The 23,974-nt window shown below is 42.5% G+C and overlaps 1 protein-coding gene across 8 annotated transcripts in view; it reads left to right on the top strand.

Annotated features, from left to right (window-relative positions):
* LOC112309556 (collagen alpha-4(VI) chain) overlaps window positions 1-23,974 on the top strand; it is a 131,944-nt gene that overhangs the window by 26,345 nt on the left and 81,625 nt on the right. For 4 of the 8 annotated variants that reach the window (XM_053930296.1, XM_053930298.1, XM_053930292.1 and 1 more), the window contains exons 4-7: window positions 2,005-2,132; window positions 3,510-3,643; window positions 16,353-16,441; window positions 21,142-21,753. In XM_053930296.1, the coding sequence (XP_053786271.1) occupies window positions 2,094-2,132; window positions 3,510-3,643; window positions 16,353-16,441; window positions 21,142-21,753 (874 nt within the window). In that variant the 5' untranslated portion in view covers window positions 2,005-2,093. Of the gene's footprint in view, window positions 1-1,834; window positions 1,905-2,004; window positions 2,133-3,509; window positions 3,644-5,523; window positions 5,638-16,352; window positions 16,442-21,141; window positions 21,754-23,974 lie in introns of those variants that run through there. The other 4 variants (XM_053930294.1, XM_053930295.1, XM_053930299.1 and 1 more) reach the window with 4 other exon arrangements.

Raw genomic sequence — 23,974 nt, 5'->3', positions numbered from 1 at the left:
AGGCCCTTTGTGTTTCTGTGTTTGTAGGGGATGGGAAACTAGACTATGGTCCTAGGTATCTCTTCCAGCTTCCAGATCGAGAAAAATTTGAGAATGAGAGGTGAGGTTGTTCCCAAGGAAAGCTAGTTTGTCCACTAATAAGCAGGTGTTCTTCTGATGGGGTCTCTTATTGGCTCATGGAGTTGGCAGTTGTCCTTCTTTGTGGCTGCCGGCATCTGATCTCCCAAAGACCCCACAAAGACATTCTGAGTCCCAGATTACATTTATTGCATCATTTCCCTTCTCAACTATTTCTCACCCACCAAGGGCATAGGAGGGGTGGCTTATATTTGAGATTCATCCATAGTCTGGCTTTTATACAGATCTGATTGGATACACTGAGTTACAAATTTGTGGCTAGCATTGCTTAATTCATTCTGTTAGGTATAAGTAAGTGTCTTTAAGTTTTTAAGGCACTATAACTGTAACCATGATTTAGGAATTTCTGAGTTTAGCACCAAGTCCTCACTCTCCAGCCTTAAAAATCCCCATCCCTGGCTCCTCAATATTCCTTTGCTTTTCTGAACTCACTGTAAGCTCCATCTTTTGTGTAAACTTTAAAGCTTTTGCAAGATCTGAGTAACATTAATTCCTTGGTTAAATCCCATTATCTTTGCCCCTGTTCCTCCCTGCTTTCCTGGGGTTATCCTTCCATTTTCTGCCCTCTGCCCTCCCATCAGTGAAGATGAAAATGGAGACACTCTTATCTGAGGCAGTTTTCAAATAAAAGAACAGAAAATATAAGAAAGTAGAGTGAGTAGATATTGTCAGTAGCCCAAGAAGACAGCTATCAATTGCTTATGTGTCCTACTTGGACCTCAAGTTTTCTTGGCCAAATAAGGTTTGACTAGATGATTCATATGATCTTTCTAGGGCTCATTTCTCTGAATGTACAAACATTTGCTGCAGCTGGATGTTGTGTTTGGCTCTAGGATTCCTGGTAGCAAAAGCAAATAGGAAAAGATGTCGAATTATATGGTGTTCATCGTCTGACAAAAAGTAGTGCAGACTGGTACCCGTGTGGATGGAATACCACTCAGTCACAAAAGTGTGCTACAGCCGCGACTCTAAGTTACGAGTGGCCAAAATTCAAGTTGAGATAGGGTGAGCACTGCCCTCCTCGAAGTCTACTGTACTCTCAAAACCCCCAGGTCTTCTAAAAAGTTGTGACTTGGCTCCTGACTGAAGTTTACCTGCCCGGCCTTCTCAGGGTCTATCTCTAAGTGCTTTTCATGGCACTGACCTTGATAAATGAATCTGTGCTGCGGACCAATGAGCTAGCAGTGATTAAGGACCCCCAAGGACACACTTGCCATCCAATAAAGTTGAGTTAACTTACTGAGCAAAGGGACCACATACCGGAGGGACGATGCGGCGCCTCGCCAGACAAAGGAAGGCACAGACTTGCTATAGTACTGGAAAAAAGGGTGGGGTTTTGGTAAAATTGCAACAAAGCAGTGCTGTGCCCGCTCGAAGCAAAGCAAGGCCCTGTGTGAAGGAGTAGACGTGAGGCCTGGGCTGAGTGAGATGAGAAAACTCAGGATCGTGTTTTCTCGGGACCTAAACAGGTAAGCTAAATGTGGACTGTTGTGTGCGAAATCCTTATCTGAAGCTCTGCACCTAGCTTGGAAATTGAGACTCTTCCTATTAAAATGACTTAGAGCCTTCAGGCAAGAATGAGGTGTTCCGTTCTCACTAAATGTGGTTTCAAATAGCAATGTTTCTGACAGTCTATTGTAGAGAACGAATTTTCTCCTGTTCTTTTGTTAATTAACAAAAGCATTCCCTGCTACAGTTTCACAGAAGAAATTCTTCCCCCTGAACACATCTTACAGGATGGGGCAAAAATAGATGTACAGTTGTGAGTATGTGAAACACAGACTTTATTCCTGTATTATTATTTAGTAATTATTGTATTATTTTCCATATGAGCAACTGTAAACCCACTTTCGCTCCCCCCTGCAGATACGCTTGATTGGGGTCTCTTTGGAAATAACAGCATGGCCTTTGTAGTCAACCATCAAGGAGTGAGGTAAAGTGGAGATGTTACATCGATGACAAGGAGAAGTCGGAGAAGGTCTTTCGGAGTTCAGGTATGTTATTGAGGTGGCTATTTATTGAGTCCCTACTACGTGCCAATCCCTGTAATGGAGATAGGGTTTCTGTCCTTGAGCATCTCACAATGTAGTGGGGGAGAGATGGTGGCAGGAAGGAAACCCAGAGCTCCACGGTAAGAGCAAGAGTGGATTTTGGCATAAACAGTTGTGAGAGCAAAGAGGACGGAATTGTGAGCTCTGATCTGAGGCATTTGGTCCCCTCAAGGTAAGAATAATCCGTGGGAGGGAGAATCTGAGGTTTTAAGCTGAGAAGATTCCATTCTGAAGACGCTGGAAAGTGTAGCAGACACTGCTGATCCCGTGCGATGTGCTGAGCGCAGCTCTGAGCTCACCTGCAGCAGGGGGCACTCCTGAGCTTGCGCACAGCCTCTGACCGTGGAGTCTCCCAGCTTCTCCTGAGGGCTTTCTTCATTGCTGAGGCAGTTCACTTAGTCTGCTCACAGGGCAGCTTCGAAGTGTGGAGGATTTAGTCCTTCCTCTCTTCCGGGGGTGATCCTCAATCACTGAGGAATGGCATTCACTGACTTAATCCCAACTGCCCTTCACTGGGACGTTTCTGAAGGTCATTCGTAGTTTCTCAGAGGTTCCCCAGCGGGACTGAACTCCAGTTGTCTACAGAGCTAACACACTGATTAAGGCATACCTTTTGGCTTTTATTCCTGCAGGTCTTACTTTCTGTGTTCCCTCTCTTGCTTCCCTGAATTGCTTTCCAAATAAATTGCCTACATGCAAGTCTTTGTCTCAGGTTCTGCTTTTGCGGGAACCCAAACTAAGATAGCAAGCTTCTCCCCTGTAGGAGAATAGTACACGAGGAGGAGGGGCAGATGGCCTGAAGGTCAAGGAGAGGGTACAGAGTGGTATGGGGAACCGTTCTGCTTGTGGGAAATGCAGCCCAGCCCCTACTTGGAAAAGCCAGTGGGGAGTGAGGTCCTGCACACAGGACCCACACCCATGGGCAGGTTGTCCTGTGGGGAATCAGGCCTGCATTGTACCTAAGCTGCTATGAGACTTGCTGTTGCTAAAATTCCCTCACCCTGGATTGAGGCAGCAAATGTTTACTGTGTATCTTTAACTTCCTAAACTCTGGGCTAAACCTCCCAAGTATGGAGTGTAACCAGTTGAACCACTTTCCCCCTTGATCTGTAACATCCTTCTCTTTGAAGTAATTAGCAACATTCTTTCCTTTCTTGTCTGTAAAACGTAATCAGAACCTGTGCATAGTAAATGAGGACCATCCTTGATGTAATACCCAGAAAAGCAATAAAAGCCTGTCCAGGCAGGGGTCAGGCTCTCTCTGGCCCTCTCGCCCTCCCTCACTTAGACAGCAGCCATGCCGTCCCTTTTTCTCCACAGGATTTCTGTAGTCCGTGTGAACTTGTCCATTGCAGCCACAACACATGGACCCTGCTGGCCAGGGTTCGCATCAGAGTGGAGAAAAGTAGTGAATGCTTTGCTGTTCCAAAAGAAGTAAGGACCTTACTACTTAAGTAAGTACTACTTAAGTACTAACTACTTACTACTTATCTTACTACTACTACTTACTACTTATCGAGGGTGAGTATTAGAGTTCAACACCATGAGCCTAAAGCCATCTTGGGGTCTAAGCTACCGCCTTGGGGAATGGAAGGGGGACTAGAGGAGGGGGGTGCTGCTGAGCAGGTGAGGCAGAGGAGAACAGGGCTTTCTGAGCAGAAGGAGGGAACAGAAGACTGAACATACTGGCTGGCATTCGGTATCTGAGCTTAGCTGTTTCTGCTGAAGAATTTTACATGTGATAGCTTGATTGTTTCCCTGAGAGAATCAGAACATTTGATCAGCACTTACTGCCTCAGCTGTATGTGAAGTGACTCTGTTTCTGAGTAGAGCAAAACTTTGCTCTATTACACTGACATCATGAATAATGAAGGGACAAATTTATCGACAGAGTGAAGGAGTCTGTTATTTCGGAAGTTATCCTCCATGTAGAGCGCTCTCTAGGTTTTATGCCCAATTTAACAACCTTGGAAAAACACGGAGAAGTTTGAATTTAACTTTGTTAGTGGCATACGGTCCTTCTCATGGCGGTTTATTTCAGGAAACTTTATGTGGCTCCCTTTCCTTGAACACTCAGGCCAGAAACGGTAACAACACTCCATTCTAGGAAAGTTTCTTCAGACTTTGAAACATTGTATACAAAATGTGATGGAAATGGTAGCTGACCACCCTGGCCAGGGTGGCTCAGCTGGTTGAGCGCAGGTCTGCAAAGCCATAGGTTGCCTGTTCCATTCCTGGTTTGGGCCCATGCCTGGGTTGTGGGCCTGGCCCTCTGTTGGGGCGCATGCAAGAGACAACCAATCCATGTTTCTCTCTCTCTCTTTCTTCCTCCCTTCCCCTCTCTCTAAGATAAATACATAAACATGTATGGCTGTGTGACTAAGTTTGGACCAATGGATTGTGGTAGAAGGAATGTGAGCAACTTCTGCTTCGCTGATTTAGGAGGAAGTCTCTAGGTTTTAGCTCTTTCCCCCTTCCCACTGGCTACCTCGGTGGCACTTGCAGAAACTTCAGATGGCAGATGTTGAATCTCAGCCTGGGTCCCTGAGTGGGTGGAGGAAAGAAAGCCTCTGGCTGACCTGTAATACCCAACTTGGACTGAATTAAGTGAGAGGGAAATGACCTTCATTGTTCTGTAAACCATATTATTGTCAAGTCTCTTGTTATAGCACCTTAACTCTTAGCTGAACTCATGTATATACCTGTGTAAATACTTACACCATGTATTTCCTTTGACTCCATCCTGACCTGGTTATTGTGAGCTAGTTTAGAACGTCCAAGGAGAATACGGACACTTGAGCCTTACCTGCCTGGGGCAGGTTATCAACACAGGGTGTGTTTGTCATTGTTCAGTTCATTAATTTATCCATCCATCCATCCATCCATTCTTCCGCCTGCCAGGTACACATCCATCCAAACATTCATTATACATACTGTTTTGAGACCTAATATGTCCAAGACTCTTTGCTAGGGGACATCCAGGGGATATCCGTGACAAAGATGAATGATACCCAGTCCCTGCTCTCAATGAGTCTATTGTCTAGAAACTTTAGGTGGAGACTAAATCTTTAAAATAGGGTCAATTTTTACTCTAGGAGGTCTTAATTAAATTTGAAAAATGCTAGTTAATTTATATATTGCTGTTGTTGTTGTTGTTATTATTTTGAGAATGTTCTCCCTGGTAAGTTTTTGTCTTCATTTTGAAGACCAGTGTTTACAGAGTGAAGGACCATTTTTATTTAATGGCAATAAAGCTTGTGTGAGCACAAGCAGTGTGTCACTTACCACAGGCACAGTATTTGCTCCTCCTCTGGCCCCTCCTTTCTTCCCCCAGGACAAAAGCTGATGTGTATCCTTGAGCCTTCCTGTCCTCTAGGCTCAAACAGCTTCTTAGGCAATGAAGATAAGAAGGAGAAATTGAAAGGACCGGCCCCAAAAGCTTTGCCAGGTAGGAGGAAATTTCTTTTCTTAGGGATAATTTTCTTGTTGGGCACTCTAGCTTGTTTCCCTTTATTCTCGCAAATGCACGGCTACTTTTTCACTTCTAGGCAGAGAGAGACAGAACGATATAGACAGAGGAGAAAGAGACAGAAGCTAAAAGAGAGACGTTGAACAGCAAAGGGATGGAGAACAATTGAGACAGGGAGAAAGATGCAGAGAAAAAAACCCCCCAAAGAATATGTTAGATACACAGAGAAAGAGGAACCTCTAAGTGAAAACTGTGACAAAAGGGATCTGCACAGTCTCTGCACTTTCACTGAACAGGGATATGAGAAGTACTCTGAGACTGCACCCAGAAGGTGTCCTTGGCGTGGAAAAGGGAACTGACTCGGGACTCACACAGGTTGCATGAATTATTTCATCGATGCACACATTCGGGAGGCTTTAAAAATGGAGATGAATGTTGGAATGTAAGGCCAAAGGAAGAAGAAAACACTAAAGATTTAATGAATAAACAGACTTAGGAGAGACATAAAACTCAGGTCAAAATGACTTCCCCTCTTAGAGCATTCTCTGGGCCAAGGGGGGCAATTCTGAGTTAGAAATGAAAGTTTTTGTCCATCTAGTTTATCAGGATTCATACAATTTGACTATTATTTTCCTTTCCATTTGACTGCCATACACAATTTTAACCAGTAAGTTAAATGATTATTCATGTTCTTATGAAAAAATTCAAATATACAACAAAATTTAAAAATTCAAAGAATACATGTATACGCAAAACTTAGGTTCACTATTAACATTTTCATATAGTTGTTTTCCACATATCTATCCCTTTATTTATCCCTTAATCCATCGTATTATTTTGAGTAAATTATAGACATCAGTACACTTCTCCCTAAATATGTCAGCGTGCCCATAATGTACCAGAGCTCAAGGAAATGATTACTTTGTAGAGAACTGCAAAAAAGGCTAGGTGAAATTGACCTGTTTTAGATTTTTGTGTGCAATTTTTAGATAACTGGGGCTGATATTTCTACATGTACATTCAGAGAACAAACGTAAGGATGGCGATGACTAGTAAGGATGACTTTTGTGGGATGAAAATATCAAAAACATTGGCTGAAAATTATTCCACAAGATCTACAGGAGAAAAATCTATCATCTGTTTGTTTATTTTGTATTGATCTTCAAAAACTAAGAAATAGGCCCAGGGACTACCCAATACAGAGGGGTCCTTTTAAATTTCAGCCCCTGAATGTGTAACCCACAGGCTTTTGAAAATAGTCTGTAATCACATAGTTCTGTCTGGTAGTTTCTGACTCATAGGAATGGGCTTTGAAAGGTCTAAGGATATGTTTATCTTGACATTGACTAAGAGTAATCAACGCCTGTTTATATTTTTGCACAAACGGAAAGTATGGTGAGTTACAGAGTCACTAGGAAGTAAAATGGTAGATGTTATCTCCCTGATATTTTGGCCTGAAATATTCTGAACCTAAAAACATGATGACTCCTTTTAAAAAGATCATACAGATGATTGCTTTGCTCAAACATTCCAGCCTAATCTTATGTCTTATGTTTGGGCAACTCACTAGATAAGTGAGTTTTTGTGGCTGGGATCCATCCTTCTGGCCACATCTCTTCCATGCCCCCTTGGATGTGGGTTGCAGTCACAGACTACTGGCTTCGTTTCGGATTTCTCAGGGATCTTAAGCCAAGTCCCTTCCGATACTATGCCAATGGTCTGGTTTTACCCATTCTACAAGCTTGCCAAATGTTTAGATTTATACTGTTTGTCCTGGTTATGAATTAAAATATAACTGTAATTAAAATGTGAAAGTAAACCCAGCTGGCTTTGAGTCCTTCATTTACCTAATATAATGGTCTAGGGGGCGCCATTCTTCCCAAGAGTTCCTCTAAATCTTTGCGTAGAACATTCTATCTTAAGAACAGGAAGTCATTTATTTTTTTCCAAGCAAATGAATTTATGCAACAAAAATTTGTGGAACACATAGTATGTGCCAGGCCCTGGGGATGCATCATAGAGAATAAAAGATTCCTCGTCGTGCTTATATTCTGTCTAAAGGCGGGGGCATAACAACAGATAATTAATAAAAACCATGATGAGTATTATACAGCATGTTAGGAGGTGATAAGAACTATGGGGAAAGAGGAAAAGCAGAGCAGAGTAGGGGGTGTTGGGTGTGCTGGGAGGACAAGGGTGGGCAGCAATTTTAAGCAGAATGGCTAGGGTGGACCTGCGTATGAAGGTGACGTCAGAGCAAAGACTTGATGAGCCATGTAGATTTGGGGGTGTGTGGGGAAGAGTGTTAGAGGCAGAGGAAGGAGCATATGCAAAGATCCTACCAGGGGATGTAACTGGCTATTGGAAGAACACCCAGTAGTCCAAGGTGATCGGAGATAGTGAGTGAGCGTGAGAGATGAGTCAGAGAGAAAGCGGTGGCCCAGATCACACAGGGCCTTGTAACCTACTTTGCCTTTTTTACTGTGAGCAAAACAGGCATTCATTGAAAGGCTCTTAGCAGAGGAGACTTAGGTTTTAAAAGAATTTTCCTGGATATGTATTGAGGCTAGACGTCAGGGAGAAAGGTTAGAAACAGAGAGACCCAAGGAGGTTACTGTAGTCATCAAGCAAGAGAGGGGATGGTGGCTCAAGACAGGCTGTTTGCAGAAGCGGTGGGAGAGGATCAATTCCTGGATGTACAGCTTTAACGGAGAGCCAGCAGGATTTCCTGGCGGGTTAAATGTAGGGTGTGTGTGAGACAGACGAGTTAATGGAGTTGGGTTTGTGCCGTGAGAAGGTTGCAGTTGACGTGAATTGAGGGAAATGAAGGAGGGAGAAAAAAATAAAAGAGCAAAGAAGGGAACTGTTCTAGGTGCTGAGCATACATAAATGATGGGGGCGCAGTCTTAAAAAGCCTGGTTATTCATTGACATAAGCGCACAAGGTTCATGGGAAGAACAGAACAGGAGGGAGGTGACATCTGAGCTGGGTGTGGAAAGGAGCCTGCCAGGTGTGAGTGTGTGTGGGTGTGTGTGCACATATGCACACGTTTTGGGATCAAGGAATGGAGTGCATCGTTTTAGGCAGAGGGAAGGAATAAGTGACATATTGCAAATCTGCAAAGTCTGAATGAACTTTGCAAAACATACTTATCTTACAATTATATAACCTTCAGAAAGTTAGCCGTTTTACAACCTACAAAGACATATCTTCATCTTCCTCAGGGCCAGATAGGTTTGTGTTGATGCATTTCATGGGTACTTTTTTCTATTTGTCTTAAAAAGTTTATTGTACGCTATTTAAGATATTTTTAACATGATACAATGAATAGTTTAATGGCACTTTTTAAATTTCAAGCTAAAGTCATGGAAACAAAAGTGAAAGATTCAGCTCAAAGAACATAGGCAGCTAGTTTCAAAGAGCTTGTGTCACCCAGGTGACGAGACGGCCACCAGCTTGGTGTCACAATAGGTACCCACACTTTTGATTTAGGGACTCTTCTCCCGCTGCTGTGAAAAGGCTGTTACACCCCCACATCTCACTTTCATCCTAGCGTGGTTATTCCCCAGACTCTAGGAAGCAAAAATGCCATCACGGCTCTTTGATTCAAGCAAAGCATTTCTCTTGGAATAAAAAATGCTGAAGCTTGGTTCTGTCAGTGAGAAAGGACTGACATTTTGGGACTTTGTTTCCTAGATTATTGCTTGTCAAAGGTAAAGGTAACCTCTCAAGTTTTGTAGCTTTTTCCAAAGTCCTTCCTCCCCCATTAGCTCATGCCATCCCACCACGTGGGGATGGCAAGGTGTCACTGCCTCCATTTGATGTTGACAGAGCGGAGGCTTGGAGGGTTCAAGAGACTCCAAGACGTCACATAACAAGAATATTGCAGGGGTGACATGTGAACCAGAAAACTCCAAGTTGGATTCTGTGTCTATGTTACTGCTCCACGCTGTACTTTCTCTCCAGCATCTGGAGCCACCATCTCCTTAAAGGACATAAAAGAAACAAAGGAGCATGTATGTGACACCAGACTAGGTAATTGCAAAGGGCTATCATGACCTGCTCTTCCTGTGTTCCCCGGTGACAGGAAGTACAGAGTGGCAGAGTGTCCCCACCTACCCAGGGCCTTTGGAGAGAGGCCTGGTCTGCATAGTGAATTGTAGGCATCCTCCCTGAATGAAATGTCTCAGAAAGATAGGCTAGTTATTACCATTTGTCTGGTGAGAGAGAGCTCAAGAAATGCTGGGGCAATTGAGTTCCTAAGCCACACAAAAGTAGAAAGAGTTTGAGTAAATATTTTTTTCATCGGCTGAAAACATTGAGCAGGTCAACCATTTATATAAGATCATAAAAGGAAAGATCAATTAGTTAGCCAGCCCTGCCCTGATTTCTCAGACCAAGTCTCCACCCTCTATGTGGTCACAGCCCTGTGAGGGAGATGAGCAATTAAGCAGGTAATGACAATGCAATATGGCAAATGACGTAATTGATGTACGAACCAGGAATTATGGGAAACTAGGTGAATCAGGATATGAAGAGGGTCTAAGATGCTTTAAAAATGCCCAGCTGCCGAGATTTTGTTCCAAAATTTTAAACACACTACAAATGAACTGTGTGCTGCTCTCGGAACAACCACAGCTGATGGGAGTCTCATGGTCATAGCACCCGTTACTGCTCTGCTGAGCTCCGGCGCTGTCGGCTTTATTCCTACCTGGAGGCATGCTCCAAGCCCCTGCATCTTGCTGTGTTTTTCTTTTGGAGCCTAATGACACATTAATTATCATTGAAATGTTTGACACAACCTCCCTCAAATATTTCGCTGCAAAGTTGTATATATAGCCAAGCAGTCATAAGACTTGTAAATGGGCATAGAAAGCAAATGTTAATGTTTATTCAGTCGGTTAGGGCTGACCTTTAGTTTCTTTTCACTGTCAGACGTGCTGTGTGGTTTTTAAAGTGCTGTATACAGAAAGATCTGTCTATGTCCCTCAACTGTTTGCCTCCTGGAGCTTCCTGTTGCCCAGATGTGGTATGCTGCACATCTTCTTAGAAAGCCAAATCTAAGGGGCTTAAAATACTCCTTAAGTGACGAGAGAGAGAGAGAGAGAGAGAGAGAGAGAGAGAGAGAGAGGGAGAGGGAGAGGGAGAGGGAGGGAGAGACTGAGAGAGAGAGAGTGAACATAGCTCTGGATTTCAGAGTAAAGTATAATTAGAAAGAAAAATTTTAAATGTGTTAATTTTGCATATTTGCATTGGGCCTTTCATCCAAATATATTGCAGCTTCTGCTTACCTTTCAGTCATACAGAAGACATTTTTTAAATTGATCATCTCATCCCTTTCGGCATTTAGTTAATCATAGACACTTGATTTTCTCCATGTGGAGCTAGAGATGCTGTTGAAGACATCTGTCTGGGAAGGAGCCATTGCATGCTAACTGCATGGAAGAATGGTTTTCAAAGTGTGGTCCCTTGGACCAGCTCGGCATGCAAATTCTCACACCCCACTGCAGACCTCCTGAATCAGCAACTCTTGAGTTAGGGCCCAGGAGGCTGCATTTTAACTGGTCCTCTGGGTGATTCTGATGCAACACTCAAGCTTGAGAGCCACCGTCACAGAACATTAGCAATGGCTGATTTACTTTTATGGTTGAGGGGGACGTCCACAGAGAGAGAACAGAAACCCTGAAGGAGACTGCTATGTACAACACTGCTAATGTAATTCAATGGAGTTTAGTTGGTTTACTGTTGAAAATTGAGAAATTCTGCCCAGTTCCTCTCTTCTATCCCACCTTCTCATTTCAGGTGTTTCAGAAAACCAAAGGTCCCCATAAAACTTAGGTCTTAAGAGCTTGCGTAGTATGGGCGCTCCAGTGTTCCCACTACTCCAAACCTTAGCTCCTGAGGCCTCGGAGGAGCTCCATTTGGGGTGTCTAGCACCTCTCTTGTGTCTTTGCATATGCCGTCCTTCTGCCTGGAAGGACACTTGTCCACTTGCAACTTTCTACTCATCCTTCAAGTTTCAACTGTGGTGACATTGGCACTGAATCCTTCACCCAAGTGAAGGGACGTGCTCACCCACTGTGCTCCTCGGCACCTTGTACAGATTTCTCTAGTGTTTTCCTTACCCCATGGAACTGCAATTTATCCATCTCTCTCTAGTAGAGTCCCAAGTTCTCTTAGAGAAAGAACTATTTCTTTAATCTGTTGTTTCTAGAGCCAGTAGCTGGAGCAATCTTCTTCTTAAATGACATAAAAGACATAGAAACCATGGATGTGACACCAGACTAGATAGTTGCAAAGAGCCATCTTGCCCATATTCACTATCATGACCTGCTCTTTCTGTGTTTCCTGGTGACAGGAAGTATGGAGTGGCGGAGTGCCCTGACCTACCCAGGGCCTTCGGAAAGAGGCCTGGTCTGCTTGGTGGATTGTAGGCATCCTCCCTGAATGAAATGTCTCAGGAAAAATAGGCTAGTTATTCCTATTTCCCTGGCGAGGCCAAGCTCATGAAATGCTGGGGCGATGGAGTTTATAAGCCTCAAGAAAAAAGTTGCAAGAACATTGCGTGCTTCTCTCCCTCCTTCCTTCCCTCCCTCTCTCCCTCTCTCTATCTCTCTCCCCACTTCCTCCCTCCCCCTACCTATTTCTGTCTCTCTCTGAATTATAATATGCTGACATTTCAGAATAAATAGCTGATCTTAAGACCCCTTGCTCCAAAACATATTGTGTGTAGTTCTTAATACCAAAGATGTTCTCTCAGATGACTACAACACAATGGTCAAAATCAGGAAATTTACATTGAAATGGAATTATTATATAACATTCAGTCCACATTAAAATTTTATCCTACCTAATGTCCTTTATAGCACTATTTTTCTTTGCAATCCAAGACCATGTATTGCCTTTAGCTGTCACGTCTCTTTGGACAGTTTTGGTCCCAGTTAGTTCTGCAGCTTTTCGTTGTCTGTCATGAATGACTATTTTGGAGGAGCACAGGCCGGTTGCTTTGCAGCCTGCCCCAAGTTTTGGTTGATATGATTGTTTCCTCATTATTAGATTTAGGTCATGGAGTTTGAAGAGGGCTACTGTATAAGTGATGCTGAGTGTTCTCATGCACAGCATCAGGAGGCACTTGATGTTGGTCTATCCTATTATTGTTGATATTAATATCGATCACTTGTTTCAGTTGTGTCCACCATGTTTGCCCGTTGTAGACACTTTTTTGCCCTTTGTACTTGTAAGTAATTTGTGAGGGGATACTTTGAGACTGTGTTGAAATCCTGTTTTCCAGTTTTACACAATGGGTTTAGCATCTCTTAATGATTTTTCCATGAATCAATTATTACTATAGTGGGTACAAGGTAATTGTTTTCATTGAACAAATTAATCTTAAAAAAAATTGTCCTAATGAGCCAACTATTTAAGCAGCATACTTTGAGAGAAGTCTCTCTCTACCCCACACCCATTAGAATTGTTTCCAGAAAGAATTGATTTCCCATGCTGTCCCACCTAATCACACTTCGTTTAATGGCTTCATTGTTTTGCCTCCATGATGGGTCCTACACGTTCAAATGCAAACCCCCTTCAGCAGCTTAAATTCAATATAAACACCTTCGTGAAATAGTATATATAGTGTAGACAGTAAGTCCTTGTATAAAGACATCTTCTTCTTTGTTGATATAACACACACATATGAACAGCTGTACGATGTTTATAAACTTTTGACTTTCCCACTAGATTTCCATAAACAGCTCTGGTGCTTTATTTACAACTAACTAAAAATGCTCATTTTGTAAAAATACGACTTAGTGCATTATACTAATAATTAGGACACAATGAAATATAAAAACGTAGATACTCTATTTTTATATTTCATCTAATGTTATTAACCCAAGAGTTTAAAATGTTGAAGAATGGTATTTTATTGTAATAATCATAATCACAACATATGAGTTTATTTTGGATTATTCTTCCTGGCGCTATCAAACTCTCAACCTCTTTCCTCTCACACTGTCCTTTATCCATTAGAATGGTCTGTTCTTTAAGATTCCTGTATTCATTTACTTGCATTTAGATGAAAGTTTGTTGGGGAATAAGATATTTATAATCTTAAATGATCTTTCCTTAAATTACTCGTATACTTCCTTGAGGAGGCATTCAGGGGAAGTTGGTATGAAACTGAGGAACGGAGACATCCAATTATGTCACACTATGTTTCGGTGAATCACTGGACCGATACCTTGGGAATGTTTGAAATATAGTGGACCATAGAGTAGGCGTCTCAAATCAGCATCAAGCCCTGTGGAGTCACCATATGAACCTTGAAAGGTGAACCGGCTTGCTCAAGTCTCCATGGAGTAAGTGGTCAAGCTGAAAGCAGAAATCTTTCATTGAAGGGTTAGAAGCAGATGTTTGAGGTCTAGGCACAAGCCTCGGACCTGGAGTCAGGTTACTTGGGACACACCCTGGCAGTGCAGGCTCCGTAGCTCTGCTATGCTGCTTCACTTTGGGGACCCGATTTCTCCATTTCTGTCAATGAAATGAGGAGCGTTAAGGTTTGTTCTGCTGGTCTTTCCCAGGTTTGAGGTGAAAAACATGGAAATATTAGTGTAGTAACTTACAAAGCAGCAACCGATTAGAAGTGAAAATTAAATGAATTAAAGAATATGGATCAGAATACACAAAACAAAAATAACTGCTTTATTAATACACAATGCAAAGTATTAGTGTTCTCCTACTTCTGAAGATTCTAAGTTTCAAATTAGAGGAAATACTTTTTTACTTTTCCATAGTGGGTTTTCAAGAAGACGTTTTCTATTTAACAAAGAGTGCTTTCTTTGTGCTAGGCATGGGTAACGTGCTTTACGATAATGACCTCAACCCCGAACCAGATTCTGAGGTACAAGCTGTAATTGCCCCATTTTAAAAATGCAGAAACGGAGGCCTGGGGAAGTGAAGCAGCTTGCTCAAGATTAGCTATTAAGTAGTGGATCTTGGACTCAGATCCGGGTCTCTACCTCCAAGAATACTTCCTCTTATGCCTGCTCTCTTCTGAGGGGGGCTGTGAGGTTGCCTGGCTGTGAAGATAAAGATGGGGTTCCCGGTCCCAGTTGAAACACCTCATTCAGTGTGATGGCCATGTTGTTCTCACTGTTAAACACACAGACTTTCTTAGAGTCAAAAAAATAGAAATGGAATTGGGAGTGGATACTTTCCTTGGGGGCCTTTGGAAAGGGACCCAAGTGTAGGAGAGGGAAGACTCAGGCTCTGCTTCTTCAGGGAACATATAAAATGTTTCCAGGCCAGCTACATTTTACCAGGCTGATGTGCTCCGGAGAGATTGGAATATTTCTTCATGCCACAGATGTTTATCAGGCCATCCGCTGCTTGTATAAAAATACCAGCAAGATCATCCAGAAATGTTTATGTTCTAGCAAATAAATTCACTGTGGGAAACAGAAGTTCTGCCAGGCTCTATAGGCTTTCTCCTTTTATTGCCATATCTGGACAACTTTAAACGGAAGTCTGAGGTATCCACTCTGGGTGTTTACAAAATTCTTCCTGAGTTGGGTCAGCAAAACCATTTTCCATGATATAATGTGGCAACATGTCCTTCTTTATTCTTATAAATCTTCCATCTGGGGAAAGACATAGTTGGGCTTTTTAAAAAATCAACTTTATTGATGTATAATTAATATACAATATGATGCACTCATTTTAAGTGAAGACATAATTTTTTAATTTCAATTTTTACTTTTTTATGCTGTTACGGTTGTTCCCACTCTTCGCTCCCTTTCTGTACCTCCACCTAGCCCCAAGCCAGTCCCCATATTGTTGTGTGGGCCCATGGGTTGTGCATAAATATTCTTTGGTTAAACCCTTCACCGTCTCTCATCTCATGCCGTCCTCCCCCACTCCGACTTTTCAGTGGCTGTCTATCTGTTTTATGTATTTATGTATATGTATGATTATGTATTTAAGCTTCTGTTACTATTTTGTTGGTTGGTTTATTGTATTCATTAGATTCCACATATAAGTGAGATCATATGGTATTTGTCTTTCACTGACTGGCTTAATTCACTTAAGATAATTTTCTCCAGGTCCTTCCATGCTGTTGCAAAATGTAAGAGTTTTTCTTTTTTATTGCTGCATAGTGTTCCAATGTGTAAATGTACCACAGCTTTTTTATCCATTCATCTACTGACAGGCACTTAGGCTGTTTCCAAACCTTGGCTATTGTAACTAGTGCTGCTATAAACATATGGGTGCATATATATTTTTTGTATTGGTGTTTCAGAATCCTTGGGGTATATTCTCAGAGGTGGAATTGCTAGGTCAAAGGGAGTTACATTTTCAGTTTTTTAAGGATACTCCATACTGTTTTCCACAGTGGCTGCACCAGTCTGCATTCCCACCAACAGTGCACTAGGGATCCTTTTCTCCACATCCTCTCTAGCACTAGTTTGTTGATTTATTGATGGTAGCCATTCTGACAGGTGTAAGTGATATCTCATTGAGGTTTTAACTTGCCTTTCTCTGGTGATTAGTGATGTTAAGCATTTTTTCATGTCTATGGGCCCTCTGTATATCCTCCTTGGAGAAGTGTCTATACAGGTCTCTTGCCCATTCTTAATTGTCTTGTTTGTCTTCCTGGCACCGATAATTTTAATTACGAGGTTTCTTTTTCTCTCTAGGTGCATATCTAGAATGGAGACTTGGAAGACATTTTGCGAGATCATCTTCCTTGCAGCTGGCTTTGGCTTCATCAAGTCACAGAGAACCGGTAATGCAAGCGATGACCTTGCCAGGAACCTAGTGACAATGACAATCTTAAAGGGGCTTCATAATTAACAAAAGGGAAATGGGTCTTTAAAAAGAACTTAGACTCTGGAAGCTTATAATCAACAGTGGGCCTCCCTTTTTTTTTTTCAAAGCTTAACCTCAAATGACAAAAAAAAGATATTAAAAAATATTGTACTTCTGAATGTATTACCAGGCTCTCAAATGCTTTTGTAAACATGGGCCTAGTTTATTGCTTCTGCATTTTGCTTTGTCTCCTTTGGCAGAACTATTCCCAGGGGTAATTGTCATCACAAGATGAATAACTTCCCCAAATGCTGGTGACACCTCTGAAACTTTTTTGCAGTCATTTGAACAGATTGTTGGGACTTTTCAAGATGAAAGTCTCATCAAGAGAAGAATAGTCAAGTAGCCTGAAGCCCCACAGAGACAGGATGGAGATTTAAATATTCATATGTAATTACACAGACTGTTGTTTGTTGGGAAAAAGACACGAGCTCTCCAAATTCCCCCTTTGGCGCTGACTCCCCTCTCTTGTGAACAGAAACTGTGACAGTCAGCCTTTTCAGGCTTCAAACACCTTCTCAAATGACAAAAAGCTGGTGGCGGGATTAAGAAAGTAGCACTGCATGAAAATGTAATACAAGACTCAAGCTGCACGTGATGGAAGCAATACTTATTTGCCTGAAAAATATTCTGCAGCTGTGTGCTTCCTCCTGATTGGGAAGATTAGAAAAACACTTCATGTCTGTGTTTGATCTCTTCTGAAAGAGATGTTAAGGGGACAAACCAGTTAGCCACCCTTGGAGCACTCACTGAATTCTCCCTTCTTAACAGGGTTGTGTTTGGGAGGGGTAAAGGGAAAGAAAGCTTAAAGGGCTTTAGGCTCATATATCATCTGCCTTTTCAGTAGTTATGATTCTGCTTGGCTTTCTGACCAACATTAGGCAGAATTCCAAGAGGTGGTAGCATTCAGGACTCCAGAAGTGACCAATGGACTTAGTGTCTATGAGCATAGCAACCTTCTCAGCCCTTTTCTCTCTCTCTCTCTCTCTCTCTCTCTCTCTTTTATTGTTGTTCAAGTACAGTTGTCTCCATTTCCACCCCCCCCACTCTCCCCTACGCCTTCTCTATCTCAACTCTGATGTGGCCTCTGCCTTTCTGTAACGTGGACTCTTTAATTTAATCTTCCTCATGGCAGCCCAGGTTACGGACTGGTCTCCAGTACTGGCTCTTTGAATGGATTTACATGCGTTACTTTGCCTTTCTAGGTCTGTGAGATAGATGAATTGGATTCATTGTTCTATACTTAAACTGTTCAATTCAGTGACTGCTAGACACATGTGACTATTTAAGTTAAAATTCACTACTAAAATTTAACATTTCAGTAATAAAAAATAAAATATAGAATTCAGTACTAAAATTTAATGTTTCTCAGCCATACTAGCTGTATTTCAGGTGCTCAATAGGCACAGGTACCTGGTGGCTACAGTGTGGCATTGCATAGTCCCCCAGAGTTATTTCTCTCTCCAAAACTTTCTGACTCCCTGGGCCGCTTTCATCAGTGTTCAGTATGGCTTCTCCCTTCTATCTTTGGGCGACTACTCATGCTGGACACGCAAGTGGCGGACCAACAAAAACATGGTGTCTATTTCCATGGAGCTCTGAGTCCAGTCGGTAAGATTACCATGAACGGAATAAGCACACTGATGAAATAGTTATATTACAAACCGAGGTAAAAGAATGTGATTCTATGGGGATTTACCAGATGAGAAAAGAGAAAGAATGAAAGGAAGAAGAAAAAGTCAGCAGGGGCAAGTGGGAGCATGGAAAGTTTGAGAATCTGGACTAAGGAGCCTGGAACACAGGGAACAAAGTGGAGTGGTCAGAGAAATAAAGCTAGAGAGATAACGCAGGGCCAGCCCAAGCCAGTATTTTAACCCTCCTGGCACAAAACCAAAGGCAAGATGTGTTTAACCAGTCTGAGATCATTATCCCTTGGTTTTTCAGCCACTTTAGTTCATCTTGAACTGGTTTCTGCTTTCGTTTCTACTGCCATCACTAATTTACATGTTCTCTCATCATCACAGATAATGAAATTGTGAGGTATTGGGGGAAGGGGAGAAGTCATGTGGTTACTGAGAAGTAGGTAGATCACAGTCATCTCTCCTTTTGATCTACACAAGCACTGTGCTTAATCCACATCTATTTCTTGTCACAGGAAAGCAAATTTGGAATTGGAAGAGACCAGGTCATCTGGTCCATCTCTTATTCTAGAGAAACAATCTGAGAAAGAGAGAGGGTAGCTCTTTGCTCAAGTCCTGCAGCTGCCTGGTTGGTGTCAGATCCCTTCCACACTGGAGACCAGGATGGGCCCAGCTGGAGCACCAGTCGGTCTGATCGCTGGTGGGGGCGTGGATTAGAGCTGGGTGTGGGAGACACAGGTGTACCATGTGGCCTTGAGTTCATGGAGCCAAAGGACAAATGTGAGCCATTTATGGTAGTGCCACCAGTCAAACTAAAAGGGGCTAGTGGCAGCCAGGGAGTGCTAGAGGTCATAGGTGGAAAACTGATGTCTTAGGTGAAGTTCTCTAGAAACGGGGATTTGGTGAACACGTTACTGGGAGGGAGTACTCATTAGGACAAGTCTGTAAGGTGGTGAGAGAGGCTGAGACAGGCTAGTGGGAAAAGGAATGAGGCAGGGACGTAGCTCAGGCAAAATCCAGCCTTGGCCGAGTAAATAGCACCAGGAATTCTTTCAGTTAGGACAAGGGCCTCAGGGGTTTGTATCCCCAGGTGTTCAAACACTGGCCACCCAGGGTGGTGGAGTTGATGTATCTTCCTAGTTGTTTCCCTACGAGGCTGTTCCTTTCAGCCAGGAGCAGGTCTCTGGACAAAGTCCCAGACAGGAGCAGTTAACTGTTGTACTTGAAGCAGCTGGGGCGTAAGTGTGGTTGCTGGCAAAGGAGGTTTTGGTGGGGTATCAATGGCATTTTCTACTTGTAGAAAGCTGGTTTCTTTTTCTTTAAAAAATATTTATTATCAGCCCCATCTGGTGCGGTTCACTAGATTGAGTGCCAGCCTGAGAACCTAAAGGTTGCTGGTTCGATTCCTGGTCAGGGCACATCCCTGTATTGCGGACCAGGTCCCCTGTTGGGGGTGTGTGAGAGGCAACCAGTTGATGAATCTCTCACACATTGATGATTCTCTCCCTCTCTTTCTCCCTCCCTTCCCCTCTCTCTAAAAATAAAGTAAAATCTTTTAAGAAATTTATTATCATAGCGGACATAAAATATAATATTAGTTTGAGGTGTACAACCTAGTAATTAGACATTATATAACTTATAAAGTGATCACCCTGGTATGTCTAATACCTATCTAAAACCATACCTAGTCATTACAATATTGTTGACTAGATTTTCTATGCTGTAATCTACATCCCCATGATTGTTTTTATAAGTGGCAATTTGTACATCTTAAGCCCTTCCCTCTTTTCACGCAACCCCCTACCCCCCTCACCTGGCAACCATCAATTTGCTTTTTATATCTATGAGTTTGTTTCTGTTTGGTTTGTTGTTTATTTTTTTAAAGATTCCATATATAAGTGAAATGGTATGGTATTTATTTTTCCATGTCTGACATTTCCCTTAGCATAATATCCTCTAGCTCCATCAATGTTCTTGCAAATGGTAAGATTTCATTCTTTTTTTATGGCCAAGTAATAGTCTATTAAATATATGTACCACACCTTCTCTATTCCTTTGTCTATCAATAGATAGGTTATTTCCACAGCTAGGCTATTTTAAATAATGCTGCAGTGAACAGAGTTGTGAATATGTCCTTTTGAATTAATATTTTGGATCTCTCCAGATAAATACCCAGCCAAGTGGAATTACTTGGTCATGCGGCAGTTCTGTGTTTAATTTTTTGAGGAACCTCCATGCTGGGACTGTACCAATGTACAATCCCTCCAACAGCCATGAGAATCCCCTTTTATCCACATCCCACCAACCCTTGTTGCTTATTGGTTTATTGACAACAGCCTTCTGACAGGTGTCAAGTGATATGTCATTGTGGTTTTAATTTGCATTTCCTCATTAATTAGTGACACTGAGCAGTTTTTCATATGTCTATTGGCCATCTCCATGTCCTCTTTGGAGAAGTGTCTATTCAGATCCTCTACCCATTTTTAAATCAGATTGTTTGGTTTTTTTTGTATTACATTGTAGGAGTTCCTTATATATTTTTGGATACTAACTCCTTACTGGATGTATCATGGGTGAATATCTTCTCCCATTAAGTAGGTTGCCTTCTTGTTTTGTTGACAGTTTCCTTTGCTGTGTAAAAACTGTTTAGTTTGATGGTGTCCCATTTGTTTACTTTTTTTGTTTCCCTGGTTTTTATTTTTATTAATTCATGAATGGAGGGCCATGGTCAGGGTTCTAACTGCAGGGTCAAACGTCTGTTACAGTGGAACAGAGGGTGGCAGGTGAACCAGGGTAGACAGTGGCTGTGCGGGAGCAGAGGGGATCGCGTGCTTAGACTGCGTGCACATTAGCTGTTGTCAAAGAGCGCTGTGGGCAGACCTGTGGGTTGTAAATGCTCTGATTTGGCAGAGATGTATTTGCAACCAGTAGCTGTCAGTTTTATAATGCTTTCTCTTAAATTGACTCTCTTCCCTAGTCTGCAGAGAGGCCCATGTGGGAGATGTCGTATTTCTAGTGGACACCAGCAACGACCCCCAAAGTATCAGAAATGTGCGGCACTTGCTGTATAACATGGTGAATAGCTTCAATGTCAGCAGAGAGACCATCCGCGTGGGGCTGGCCCAGTACAGCGACGTGCCCCGTTCCGAGTTCCTACTTTCCACATACCGTCACAAAGCTGATGTGTTGAATCACATTCGGAGGTTGCCATTGAAACCTGGGGGCCCTGGGGGCAAAAAGATGGGCCTGGCCCTGCAGTTCCTTCTAGATCACCACTTCCAGGAAAGAGCAGGGAGTCGAGCAAGCCAGAGAGTGCCTCAGGTTGCCGTGGTCGTCAGCAGCAGCCCAGCTGAGGACCCGGTGCAGGAACCCGCTGAGGCATTTAGGAGGGCGGGCATCCTGCTTTATGCCGTTGGCCTCAGAGGTGCATCTAAGGCAGAGCTCAGGAAGATTGCGAGCAGTCCTGTGGAAAAGTTTGTCTTCTTTGTCCCCAACTACTCTACCTTGGGCAGCCTCACCCAGAAGCTGCAGAAGGAGCTCTGTGATACTTTGGCAAAGGCAGCTGAACCGGCCGACCACGTCTCTCCAGGTACAAAGACTTTTCCCTTTTTCTTTCTGATCTAGAAGTCACAGAACTCAAGGCTTTATCTCTTATTCACCCCATCCACTGTCCTTATTTTTCCCATGTGTGCATGTTTGATTTTGATATTAAACTATCATTATACCAACTATACTATATGTTCTTTTCTAATCATTGACCCAAACTTATCAACTCCTTTCTAAAAAAGAAATCCTGTGGATTTTGTGTTAGTTCTATATAGGCATGTAAGATAAGTCCATTTTTGATGAAAGAAATATCTGTCCCTATGGTATTATTATTCCTAGATTAATTTACCCATATTGCTTGGATGGGTGGCCCAGAGGGGGAGGGGGCTTAGGTCCTCCAAGAGGCTGGCTTATTTCACTACTGGGAAAGCTGGCTTATTTTACTACTAGTGTGTTGCTCTAATATACTGATTAAGAGGATGAATTTAGGGAAAAGAAAGGTCTGAGCTCAAATCCTGATTCTCCCCTTTCTGACTGTTATCTTGAACATGTTACTTTATCTCTCTGGATCTATAAATTTTCTTCCTAGGATGGTAGTACCTGCCTCAGAGACTTGTTGAAAGCATTAAATAAAATTATGCAAGTAACGAGCTTATCATGGTGCTTAGTCCATCAGAGATGCCCGTAAGCATTATGGTCATTACCTGTGATGATATACTTGTTTCAAGTTTTGTACTTCTCTTGGTGGTGACAGGGCCTAAACTGGTGAACGGTTTTTTTTACTCCTCACCTAAGGACATGCTTATTGATTTTAGAGAGGGGGGAAGGGAGAGAGGGAGGGAGATAAACATCAATGTGAGAGAGAAACATTGATCAATTGCCTCTTGCACATGCCCTGAACCAGGGACCAAACCTGCCACCAAAGCATGTGCCCTGACTAGGAATCGAACCCATGACCTTTTGGTTTATGGGAGGATGCTCCAACCAACTGAGCCACACTAGCCAGGGCTGAAAATTCTTTATAAATTTATCACTAAACTCTATAAGAAAGCACAGAATTTTGAAAAGAGAAAGAGAAGATTTCTTATGGGTTCCATCAAAATCCACAAGAGGAGAGACCCTTCGTTGCTTAGTCTTTATTTTGGTATTTCTACGTGGGTTAGGTGAATTGGAAGAAGGGCTAAAACTCTTGCGCCATGGTGTGTGGTGGTAGTATTGCATTTGTACAGCTGAATTATACATCTTTCTTTTGTATAGCGCTTCCAGGTGTCCAAATAGGTTTTACATACATAGTAATATGTAGTTTGCTTGGTGCTATGTAGTTTTCAAAACCTGTTTGCATTGCCTATCTTACTGATAGATACACAATGCTTTATTTTTGTTAAATACATAGGACAATTAGTACTTGTTCTTACATGGATGCATAAGGCAATTAGTATTATTTGCATTTTTCATGTGAGGAAACTGAGGTCAAAGGAAACATAACTGGGTGGCAGAGCTAGGACTGGATTCCAAGTCTTTTAGAGCAGGTCCATTTCAATAGAAAAGTGTCTTAGATCATATTTCCCGGGAGCAGAGCCTGAGGTAAGGATGTGGACACACATCGTTTGCTGTGGAAGAGCTCCCAGAGGAGGTTGGTAAGGACATAGGGGATGTAGGACAGAGAAGAGGAGGAAAGAAAGGAAGGGTGTGATCTTAGGCAAAGGTTCCACAGAGGGTAGTTTTAGCTCGATCCTACTGGAGAACTCAGGATTGTCCTGACCCAAGGCAAGGAGCTAGGCTTTCATATATTGTAGGCAAAGCAGCTCCAGTACCCGAAGCAAAGCCCTCTGAAGAGAATTCCTCCAAAGAGCAGTGCACAGAAACAGTAAAAAGGGATCCAGAAGGACCTTGGCAGAGTACTGATATTGTCTGCTACAGTAGATTATCTTATTTTATCCTCAAGACAATCCCATAAGATTGTGAGGGCTGGTACACGAGAGCGGATTGGGTCCTATAGAGATGAGTGATAAATAGCTCAAAGGCCTACTAAGTGGTAGAGCTATAATGAGATGCCTCATGAAACCTGGGATACTTTCCAGCTTTCTGACCTGTTGGTGCCAGCACACTCCTAGAGATGAGGTTTATTCCCACTGGAGAGAGTGCAGCCCCTTTCTCAGCATGCTTGCTGCATTTATAGAAGCGTTTTTCTCTTAATGAGAGGTGAGGAATTGTCCAAGTGGATTGCAAGATTGGAGGTATCAGCAGAGCATGACAGAATTCTC

The sequence above is a fragment of the Desmodus rotundus genome, chromosome 8 (genome assembly GCF_022682495.2).
Source record: "Desmodus rotundus isolate HL8 chromosome 8, HLdesRot8A.1, whole genome shotgun sequence".
NCBI classification, from domain to species: Eukaryota; Metazoa; Chordata; class Mammalia; order Chiroptera; family Phyllostomidae; genus Desmodus; species Desmodus rotundus.
Note: the sequence above shows the minus strand (reverse complement) of the source record. Positions and strands in the feature narration are given on the sequence as shown.